Raw genomic sequence first — 11,146 nt, forward strand, 5'->3', positions numbered from 1 at the left:
GGATTCATTTTAGGAAAAACCTATTTTAGATGATACACTTAAGGAAGTATATGCACAATTTGTTCCCAAATGGAGTTTACTCTCAGTTCTCAGTTCAGATACAGTGAGTATTCAACCATCACGCTCATGTCAATCAAATACAATTCGCCATTTAAATTAAATCATTTAAATCATCAGAATGGATCCTAATTGCAGGACAAATCAAACAAGTTAAACTCACAAGATGTAGTGTGTGACTATGCCTACTGACAGGAAAGCTTTGTGTAATAGGCTTTGTGCAATAAATTGATATACTAGCGACTGTAGAAAAGTTAAAATATTTGGAGAATATCTATTGAGGTTTTATCATATTGATTAATTACTGTGCAAGAAAGTATATCCACTGCAATCTGAACAAAAGTGAACTGAATTTTCTTTTATTTTCATGCATCGAGTTTAACTATCCTACGCTTCGGCCTGTGCGGAAATAGATACAACACTTCAGCTCTAATATTTGTACACTACAAATGAAGAAGAGAAGTCAGAATATATATTGCAGTGAAACCAAAAAGACAATCACTATATTTTAAATTTGAATTTTATTTCAGATGGAATTCCATGTATTTCCCTGGTAACAATGCTATTTTTAAAAAGTATCTGCCTTCCCTCACAGCTTGTTCCTATCCCTTTGTCAGACCTCCTCACCTGCGCAAATATAACTGGAACCACACTGTGTACTAGATCAATGAAATAACTGTGGCTATTAAGAAAGAAAAAAAAGAAAAAGAAAAAAAAGGAGAAAAAAAGCATGCCTTTTTTGGAAGTTCTCTCCTCCCTCTTTAGAAAAATGATGCTTTCAGCAATCCAATTTATATCATGCCTCTGCTAACAGCTGCATCAGCACAACTTCAGCAGCAACGATATTGGCACAGGAATAAGAACATCCTTAAACAGCTTATCAGTTTCCCAAGTTGCAATGAATTCCAAACCACACCCTCACTCCTATAAAAACTAGGAAGCAGAAAATTCAATTAAAGTAGTTCTTTTTTTAATTTAAAAAAACATAAAAAAGGTAAAATTTAGGGGGAAACTGCTTATTTCCTTGCTTCTGCTAATCAAGAAATTCTGGACAACTGGCATTCTTCATTCATTTCTTTGTCCTGCTTCTGTAGACCAATGTCCTGAAATTAAACAGCAATACTCAGCCTAGTTAAGAGCCAAAATTGTGCCTAAATGATAAAAACAGCTAAGAATACTGGCTGCAGCTACAAAGACAAACCCAAACAGTTCAAAATGATGTTTGCTCAAACATACTTATGTCCTTGATGGACATGTTAAAACTACAAGGCACTACATTCTGCATTACACTCCACTCAAGGGAAATGGAGAAAGTAACTTCTTGCCCACTTCCTCTCCACTTTTCCTGCTTTCTAGAGAAGCAAGTAGCCACCTTGTTTTCCTTTGTTTTAAAATGAGAACTAAGAATATGTTTTGAGAAAGGCTGCTGACAAGAAGATGTCTTTACCGTACAAGAACTATTTCATGTAGGTAAAAGCAATTGTGTCAAATCCCTCAGTATCACCCAGACTTGGACTGGAGATGTACTATACAAGGCTGAATATTCTCTTACAACATGTTTGTAAGAACTGCTACTTGAAAATAAGATAATTACGCCTCCATTGCTTCATTCCACTACAGAGCTCCTTTGTAGAGTCAATATAATGCATAAGTAGCTTACAGTACACATTAGGAAAGCAAAATAAATGCACATTACCCACAGTATCTCAATACCTTTTAAACAGGAAAGCAAGTTAAGCCAGTTCACAGCATTTAGGGCATCTTAAAAAAGGTACAGCCTTAATCCTGGGTTACATACCTGCTCTTCAGAAAGAAGCTGTAATCTAGGCAGCATAATACCGCATACAGCTACTACATTTGCGGAGAGGTCGCCTGATACAATATCTCCCTGTGTATATTGCAGCTCTTTCCCCTTTTGCCAAAACGAGGAGTCTCGATTGGCCAAAAGAAGGGCTCGTTCCACATTCTGCAGCTGAGATTCTTCTAGCAGCCTGTCAAATCCATATCCATGTTTATTAACTCAATTGAAAGCCATCAACAAAAGCAATTAGCATTCAACAGTTAAAAAGTTCTTACTTTAGTCTGAAGTGTATCAACTCTTCAGGACTGAAGATCTTCTTGAGGAAGGACAATTTATGCTCATCATTCATGCATGTAACCAGAGCAAGACAGTTTGAAGTATACCTAAAAATGATATTTAGAATAAAAATGTCAATATGTAGTCTCTTTACTTAGTTTCGACAACTGACAGTTACAAATCAAAACATCAAGTCTGGAAAAATATGTAGAAAACTTTTTTCACAGAAATTATTGTAATGCTCTGCTTAATATTCTTTAAGCATTTCTGAGATATTTCTCTAGAGAAAACCAATTCTATCATGGCATACTGTATTGCTAATATATGAAGTAACTAACCAGGACAGCACTTTCCCAAATAAATGAGTCTTAGATGTTCACTTTCAATGAAAACTAAATTTTCTTTGTTTGATTTTTTTCTTCTCCTGCCATTTCCCTTTGAAATTTGTCTTCTCTTTCATGTTATTTCTTAACTGATCTTTATACAATGAATTCAAGACTCAGTGTCAAGAGAAGCCAAAAACTCCCAAGCCTTGACTTCATTATTATATAGAGCTGTCTTGCAACAAATGGACATTTAATACAAACCATATGTTTCATTTATTTCCAATCTGCTTTATGTTCCAAGAACAAAAGTTTTCAATGAGCTCAAAAAAGAAAAAAAGTTGCAGGAGACTGGAGGAAGTAAACGATCTGACTTTGAAATTTTGTCCTGAACCAAATTATTACCTGAACACCAGGTAAACCTATTCCAGTCAATGGATTAGCACTTTGATTCTTTTTTAAGACTATCTAAATGCATGTCACCCAAAAGAGCTGCATAAATGGCTAAGAGATTTGGTAATACTCTTGCCTCCGCTATTCCTAATATCTGAGTTTTAAACTATGTGTTACTAATACAATTATGAATTTGTTTAAAAAAAGACTATTAAATATTTTTTCTTAAAGATGCATTACAAGTATTACCACTCACATAAATTGGGAAGATTATATGACTAGATTAAAGCTCTGCAGGCCAACACCCAGCATAATAACATCTGACCAAAAAAACCTGCAAAGTCTGCAACAACAAAGCCAATTAGGAAGTATAACTTAAATAAAAGAAGTGTGATAGTGACTCAGGTTTCTATTATTAACCGTACAAGCAACAGAAAAAATGACTAGTTACTATCGTATGAATAAAGAATGGAAAAATATGTTATTGTAATAGAAATGGGAGAAAGAGTAGATTCATCTCTACTTTCTTCTCGGACAATTTGCCAGAACATATGCAATACACCAACAGGTGTACAGGAGAGCTGAAGTGATAACATTTCACAAAGTTCACCATCTCTCCTGAATTCAACTTGGGTAAAAAAAAAAAAAAAATCTTTTACAAAGATTTTTCCAATCCATACAACCCACAGCTTGCAGCATTACTAAGAGTGCCTAAGTTTCACTCTGTGATAGATCACTACAGCTTTCAAAAGATCAGATAAGAAGCATACATGCAGATACTGTAGGTATGGATTTTTCTGGTACTATCTGAAGTTTCTTTTATCCTTGCACATGAACTTTCCTAAACACAATTCAAGATACAGGTATGTCTTTTCAATGGAGATCTGAGGTCTTAAACTTACCAACGGACTAAAGTGTCATGACTCCTTAGAAGTGGAATACACACACTCCAGTCCCATAATTCCCGGAAAACTGACTGCTCCTTTTGTAAGAATCTATATGCTGCCTCCATGAGATCCCGTAACTTCATTCGTCTGCGCCCATATCGGACTGTGTTTGCATCTGAGCTCTCTAGGAAAAGTCTCTGGAAAACTGGTGATGTATTCTTAAAATACCTTAAAGCAAACCTTCACAAAAAAGAGAGAAAGAGAGAGAGAGAGAGAGAGATCACAGATATCTAAGCCAAAGCTGAGAAAAATAGCCACTAATAAAAAAGTTCTAATTCAGAGGTCCTGAAACAGTAATTGATTGTATAGTGCAAACTAAAGGCCTACGTTTAGCCTTGTCCACACTCGGGAAAGACAATCACTTTAGCAATCAGCTGACAACATATACTTTACCTTATTAAAGATGACAGATGACTACTTGATTTACAAGGGGAAACTGTATCAACCTTGGTGAAATATCGTTTATTTCTTCTGTTTACCGAACAAGTAATACCAATTTCTTCTTAGGTAATTTTATATTCTACTGACTACATAGAGATGTCAGGCCTAATATTAAATGCAGAGATTTTGGTTGCGAGCAATTTTCATATCAGCTCTTTTGCTTTTGTTTTGATCATTAAAATGAAAATCATGTTCAATACTACCACATAATTAAATTTAACTAAGTTGTCTTTAAGGCTTGTGTTTTCCAAGTCACTCTTTCAATTCAAAATACATTTATTGCTGTGGGAGACAATCAGAAGTATTGTAACGACACCTCTCCTCACCAGCCAACACTGACAAGCATATGCTCTGTAAGTTCAAACATCATGCAAAAACACATTACATTACTTACGGCAGCACATTTGGGTGATCAGCAACCAGTTTGCTCATTGCTACACACAGTCTTTCATGCAGATCATGGTTGATCTGGCCACCAGCTTTAATGGCTTCTGCATTTCTTTCCAGCAAATCCAACAAGATTGGCCGAAACTGGCGACCGATCAATATAGTACATTCTTTATCCAGTAATAACTGTGCTAAAGTATCAAGGATGCATTGCCGATCCTGCTGAGTCCAAACCTGCAGAAATGGAAGGTAAGAATAAGTTAAAAGGGAAAAAGTTTAGACTTCTAATTTCAAAACTATTCATGCAGGATTCACAGCGAATTTTACACAAAAAGTCTATCTCTCGCTCTCAAAAAAAAAAAAAAAGGCGAGACACCAAAAACCCCAATTCAAGCACTTTAAATACGTCTTTAAATATGAGTCTCTTTAGTCTTCGAGTTCATTTTATTATCCAAGAACCTCTCCAACACTGTGAAGTTTAACATATAATACAGCATATAGAATTATTATCTGTGAAAATCAGCATTATGAATTTGCACTACAGCAGTTTTGCTCTTTACTTTGACCCTCCACACTCCCTCATTGATAGAGTTAACCCTTATCCTCTATCAAGATGATTTTATCTTTCCTGGCAAATAGCAGTAAATACAGTGAGGCAAGGCAGCCTTCCAAACAAAACAGAAATAATCACTTACTAAATTCCTAGAGAAACAGCCTGTGATTCTGATAGCCTTTCATTTAAGCTACCTCTGTTGTCAACTTCTGTTTCTCCCAAGCTGTTGTTATTCATCTGAAACCTGCTGCTGGGCAAGCAGAAGGAAGGGATGGTTTCATTGTTAGAAGCTAATAGCTTGCAGAGGTCCTACGGTTGCCTTTGAAAGGGTGACTCTCCACAGCCTGTGGGGCAGGGTAGGAGAGGGTCTCAAATTAACTTACGATTGAATTTTTCATGTTACATCAAAACTTCATTTAGTCTAGACTGAGGGAGGCAGCCTGTGGGCCAAATCTAGTCTGCCAGAACAACTCACTGTGCCACAGGAGAGAGACTCTCCCCAACCACTGCCCCCCACTACATGACAAGGCAGGCACCTATCGTGCACCGGGAACACTGGGGTTTCTGGTCGTGGCTCTCAGGTGCTTCCACACAAAGTTACAGGGTACATCTCAGGACAAGTTACACGGTACACCTCAGTGGAAAAGGCTAGGTCCCACTGGGCCAGATGTACCATTAGATTCTCACTAGTAGTTGAATGAAAAAGCAGGCTCAGCCAACACATTACAGTAGGTGTGAAAGGAGCCCTTGTCTAGCACAGACATAGCACAACGTCTTTACTTTCATTTCAGCTGGTCATAATCTCAACTAGGATGAGAAAAATCAAGCCAATGGAAAAAATAATGGCAAATGTTAGCTTGTAACACTTTTAAGAAAGGCTCACCTTCTGAGCAGGCTTAGCTAGCACATCTCAATTAAACCTGACATAACCTCAATCCTCCATCTGCTAGGATTGTACTGACCAGAAAAACAAGCATATTCTACTTTGCAAAAGAAAACCTCCTGATTCAAAGTTTAACTGCAAAGACCAGTAGAGACGCTACTAGCCCTACTCAATCTAATGACAAAGACAAACGTCTATATTATCATTTCTTTAGGCCAGAGGGAGATGCAATGATACAATAACTGACATTCTCCAAAACCACTATAAGTGAGTGCTTCAGTTAATCAAAATAACTCAGTCTAGTGTATCACAAAATGGGGAGCATCAGAGGAATCAGAGCATAATTTCTCTCGGGGACAGGATTCCTAGAGAGAAAAAAAAGAAAAAACAAACACCAAAAAAAAAAAAATCAAAAAAACTCACCAATAAAAGCAAAAAAAAAGCCAAAACCCCAAATCACCACCTCAGTATGACAACTAAATCAAGCTCTCAGGCCTTTTCCAGAAGTTTTTCTTGCTTATTTCTCTACTAAATTAAGTTACATTACACTACACAATTTTATAGGCTTTTCAGCCCTAGATTATTATTCAAACCTTGGATTCAATTGGTGTCCTCCTGGAAAAGGACATACTAAAAAAAAAAAAAAACATAGTAAATTCCCTTGCCTGTAGACTGCCAAAGATTCCTTTGCCTATCTATACCCTACTGAGGGAAAATACACTAAACTGTAGAGAAAGCAAGTTAAATATTAGTTTTATTTCCAGCAGGAAGTTTGATTTGGTCAGTCTAGGTTCATACAACTGGAAAAATGGCATAGATGAAACAATGCTAGAGATATTTTCCTCTCAATCTCTTTCATGCTCTTGTAATGAGTGCAGGCTCTTCCTCCCCTTCCCCCCCCCTCCCCACAACCACTTGCTAACAGTTAGTACACATATTTCATAGTAATTCCATCTGCAATTTCATGTTACATTTAGTCTATGGGTTACTACTAATGGAAAAGGGAGGCACAGGGGCAAGGTATGGGAAATCCTCTTTTTCCTCTCCAACAGAAGAAACACATGCTCTCATCCAGTCCCCTTGCAGGCATCAGATCTAGAGTTGTATGACTGTGCAGCCACCAGTTCGGTAAGATTATCCAAACTAATCTGTTCCAAAGTTTTCCACTGGATGGGAAAATCGGCTTGATTTTCCACATTATCACATGCACTACATTCATGACAAGAGAAGCAACGAAAACACCCACCTGAGGTTTGGGGATAGGGGGAAAGAAGTAGGGGGAAAGAAGACAACAGGACCATTCATTTTGGCAGTTGTCTAGTTTCAACAGTGTTAAGCATAACATGAACCTGTATTCTTCTTATAATCCACACATACTTCCAAAAAACAAACAAAAAAACCCCCAAAGAAACAACAACAACAAAAAAAAAACCCAAAAAACAACACCCAGGAGAGGGGAGGCTATGCAGTTTCAGAGAGAGAACAAGTAACTTCAGCTACCTGCAAATCAGACTAGAACTTGCTACACGTCCTCCTGCATGTTGTGTTTCATACCGTTGCGTACACCACTCCTTCAAGGACAGAGAGAATTTTCTCTTTGACTTTTGTTGAGTGTATTTATTAACAGATTGTCTCACAGAAGTAACAGCTCTTGAAAAACTAGAGAGAGCAGGAGATGAGAATACACCTACACCAGGACTGAAACAGAAGTGAAATATACCATCCGCCATTTATAGTGTTACATGACTTAAAACCTAATTCATCTTTCAGGGTAAAAGCTGAAGCTGTACTTTAGGAAAAAGTAGTCTGCCTTAGTTACCAGGACATCAGGACCTTTTTTTGACAGGCAGTAATAATTGCGGGAATTTGGGACAGTTAGGTCACCTCCTTTTTCTACATTTGTAAAAGAAAGGAATAAAAGTACTTCTCTCCATAAAATACTAAGATTGAAAGGGCTATAAATAAGAGCTTGGAGATATTATTAAAACAGTTTTCACTCTTGCATAGAAAAAAAGAAAGGTAAAATGAAGGATGCCAAGCTAAAACACTAACAGAATAGGCCAGGAGATCTGAAATGCAGCACTTGAGATGTCCTTAAGCTGGTCGCATAGGCCAAACACAAGAACTGCCCAAAAGTGTCAGCTTTTTTCATTTATATTGTTCAGTGCATGTTCAGTGTTTAAAACTCTGGGGGATATGAAAGACAGAAAGGCATAAGGTTGTTTTTGCCCTGAAGTTCCCTTCCTACTAGCATTTTAACCTTCATACTCATGAACTTATCCACTGAAATTACACTGTCACTGGGAGCTAAAAATAAATTTATTCACAGGAAATCTGCATTTGTGATTCCACATATGAAAATTCTGATTCAAAAAGACTTTTGGTACCAAACAAAACCTAAACCACATTTCAGCAGTTTGCAAAGCCAATTTTTCCAGTTGGTACAGAAATTTCCTCCGGCATATGTGTATCTGCCATATTAAATATTAAGCAATTAATCCAGCTGAGCTAACACAACAGATCACATGTAAATATTTTAAGCTTAATTTCTTTTTTGTGAAAGTTTAATAATAAGCTTCTAAATGGAAACAGCATAATACATTTACTTCGTTAAACAGTTTCAGCATTTGTGAATACACATGCTGATACCCACAGAAACTGAAGTCCTATTTCTGAAAAAGCACAACATGAGAATGCCTCTACTCCCAACCTGCTGCTTACATGGTTTGCTTAAATAATCCAAAAATAGAAGGTCAGAAAACAAAGACTGTTTAGAGAGTTTTTTGTCTCTCTTCCTCATTAAGAGCACAGAAATAGAAATCTGTGGCACCTCTGCAGTGTTAATGGCATACCAATATTCTACACAAAAGGTTCTATTTCTACTATACATTGAAATATATGGAGCAAGATCTTCCATCGCCACATGAACAGTGACTTAGTAATAATGTCAAAAGGCTGTTATTTCTTACTTCACACGTTGTGAGCAAGTCCTATTAGCAGTGATTTGTGAAATACTGGAGGAATAAGAAGCCAGAATGATAGCAAAGCTCTAGATATACAGATCGCACACTTAAGTTACATACAGAGCAACTGGTAAAAAACAAGGCAAGACGACTGAAGTCAGTTTTTGTTTAGTGGTAAAACCAGCCTAACATTAATCCCTAGATCTGTAGCTTCAAGGCTCGGGAGTAACTGTTCTAGAGCCTCTGCATATCTCGGGTTTTATAGTCTTTATCGATTTCTAGCTAGCCACCTGAAGCACGTGTCTCACAGCAGCCACCAGAAGCGAAAGGGCACAGTCTCTTTCCTAGTCTCAGAACTCTATGACTCACTCCCACTTTACCACTCCATCTGTCTGCTGCATCGTGTCGGGGGGAGACAGATTTATCGCATCTATTTTTGCACTACTCTGGTCCTCACCTCTTTTTCTCAGATGTTTCTCTCTCTTGAATAGCACCTCTTTCTCCACTGTTAGCATCTCCACTGCTTCCCATCAGCTAGCATCAACTCTCAAATACAGCAATATACACAGTCTTGCCAATTTTACTTTGATCCTATGATTTGAAGTGAGAGAAGAAAAAGCCACCTATCTACCAAAAAATCCCTCAAATAACAATAAGAAAGTTTTCCCCAAGCATACCTAAGAGACAGCAATTCAGAGTGACAACCTATATTCCGAAAAAATGTGGCAATTTAGATGTTCCACCTTCAAGAAACTGGGACATTTCCTAGATACTCCAAAAACCCCAAGGATTTTGGGTCCTGAAATGCGTACACAGTTCAGGGGCTTCAAAAGCTCTACCACGAAGAAGAACAGCAATATTAAGCCTGACATGTTGACATCCTACTATCACGTTTTCAAGTACTTCACAGACATGAATGTGCTACATCTCGTTCTTCCTTGAGACAGGTGCCTTGTTCACAGTTAAAGAAACAAAAAAAAAACCACTTAAAAAAAAAAGTGAACGAGCGTACACGCCTCTAATATCACTGTGGTATAACGGAAGTAAACCCAGTCCAGTCTTTTTACCCTACACGCTGCTTTGAGGCAAATAAAGCAGAGAGGAAGGCAGGAAGTATCCCACGCAGCACCAGTGCGATGCGCTACAGCTAAATAGTTAACTACGGTCGCGATACGCAGCTACGGTCGCGATACGGTCGCGGGGCGGAGGGGCCGCGAGATAAAGCCGCCGCGCGGAGATGGCGGCGCCGAGGGGCAGCGCGCTGCCGCCCCTCCGCCCGCGGCGCTGCCCGCTCACCTGCTTAACCAGGAACCTGCTCAGCTCCGCGCTGCTCTTCTCGTTCCTGCGCGCCACCAGCTGCAGCGGCTCCGCCAGGCGAAACCGCAGCTCCGCCATGCTGCGGCGCCTCGGCCCCGGCGGCGGAGCGCGGGCAGCAGCTGAGGAGCGGGGCGCCTGGAGGGCGCGAGGGTGAGGGGAGGGGAGGCGAGGCGGCGCGCGCCCAAGCGCCCGCAACCGCCGCGGAGCCCGCGCAACACGTGGGGCGCAGGCGACGTGCAGCTCGGGGCGGACTTCCGCTTCGCGGCTGCCGTCATCTGCCGGCGACGTCGCAGGGAAAGGAAGCGCGGCGTACCCCCGCCCCTGCGCTCCAAACAAAACTACAGGTCCCAGCTTGCAATGCGCCGGCCCGAGCTCGGCCGCCGTGAGTCCGTTTGCCTACAGCATGCTGGGATATGTAGTCTCCGGCCAGCTTCTCCCTCCGGAACCGACTGGCCGTGCCAACTCCGGGTGTTTGTGCGGGGCCGCCGCAGGAGCGGAATCTGCTATGTGCACGGAGTCATTCACTACGTCTCCGTCCAGCCGTGTTCTTCGGCTCTCACCGAACGAATTGACATTTCTGTTATAGGATTTGCCTGTTATGGGCCCAGTCAGGAATCGGAGCCACATGTCACAGTGCTTGTCTTCAAGTCTTGTAAATCTAGGTCACTATATCAGCGAAAAACTTCTGACTGATGATGAGCGTCGCTGGTGACCCGAGATAAATAAATGAGTAAGACTCAGGGGGAAGAAAGTCAGTATCTTGTTAGCATTTCCACGAAGAGAAGCATTCGTGACTGTAGGTGTC

At 39.8% G+C, this 11,146-nt stretch overlaps 1 protein-coding gene across 1 annotated transcript in view; it reads right to left on the bottom strand.

The window, feature by feature from the left end:
* The window catches only part of MDN1 (midasin AAA ATPase 1), a 109,066-nt gene extending 98,435 nt beyond the window's left edge, over positions 1–10,631 (bottom strand). Inside the window, exons 1-5 of the mRNA XM_026093375.2 lie at positions 10,321–10,631; positions 4,633–4,859; positions 3,753–3,977; positions 2,134–2,241; positions 1,856–2,048 (exon numbers count right to left, since the gene is read on the bottom strand). Coding sequence (XP_025949160.1) covers positions 1,856–2,048; positions 2,134–2,241; positions 3,753–3,977; positions 4,633–4,859; positions 10,321–10,419 — 852 coding nt within the window. The 5' untranslated portion in view covers positions 10,420–10,631. The remainder of the gene's footprint in view (positions 1–1,855; positions 2,049–2,133; positions 2,242–3,752; positions 3,978–4,632; positions 4,860–10,320) is intronic.
* Between the last annotated feature and the right edge of the window lie 515 nt (positions 10,632–11,146).

The sequence above is a fragment of the Dromaius novaehollandiae genome, chromosome 3 (genome assembly GCF_036370855.1).
Source record: "Dromaius novaehollandiae isolate bDroNov1 chromosome 3, bDroNov1.hap1, whole genome shotgun sequence".
NCBI classification, from domain to species: domain Eukaryota; kingdom Metazoa; phylum Chordata; class Aves; order Casuariiformes; family Dromaiidae; genus Dromaius; species Dromaius novaehollandiae.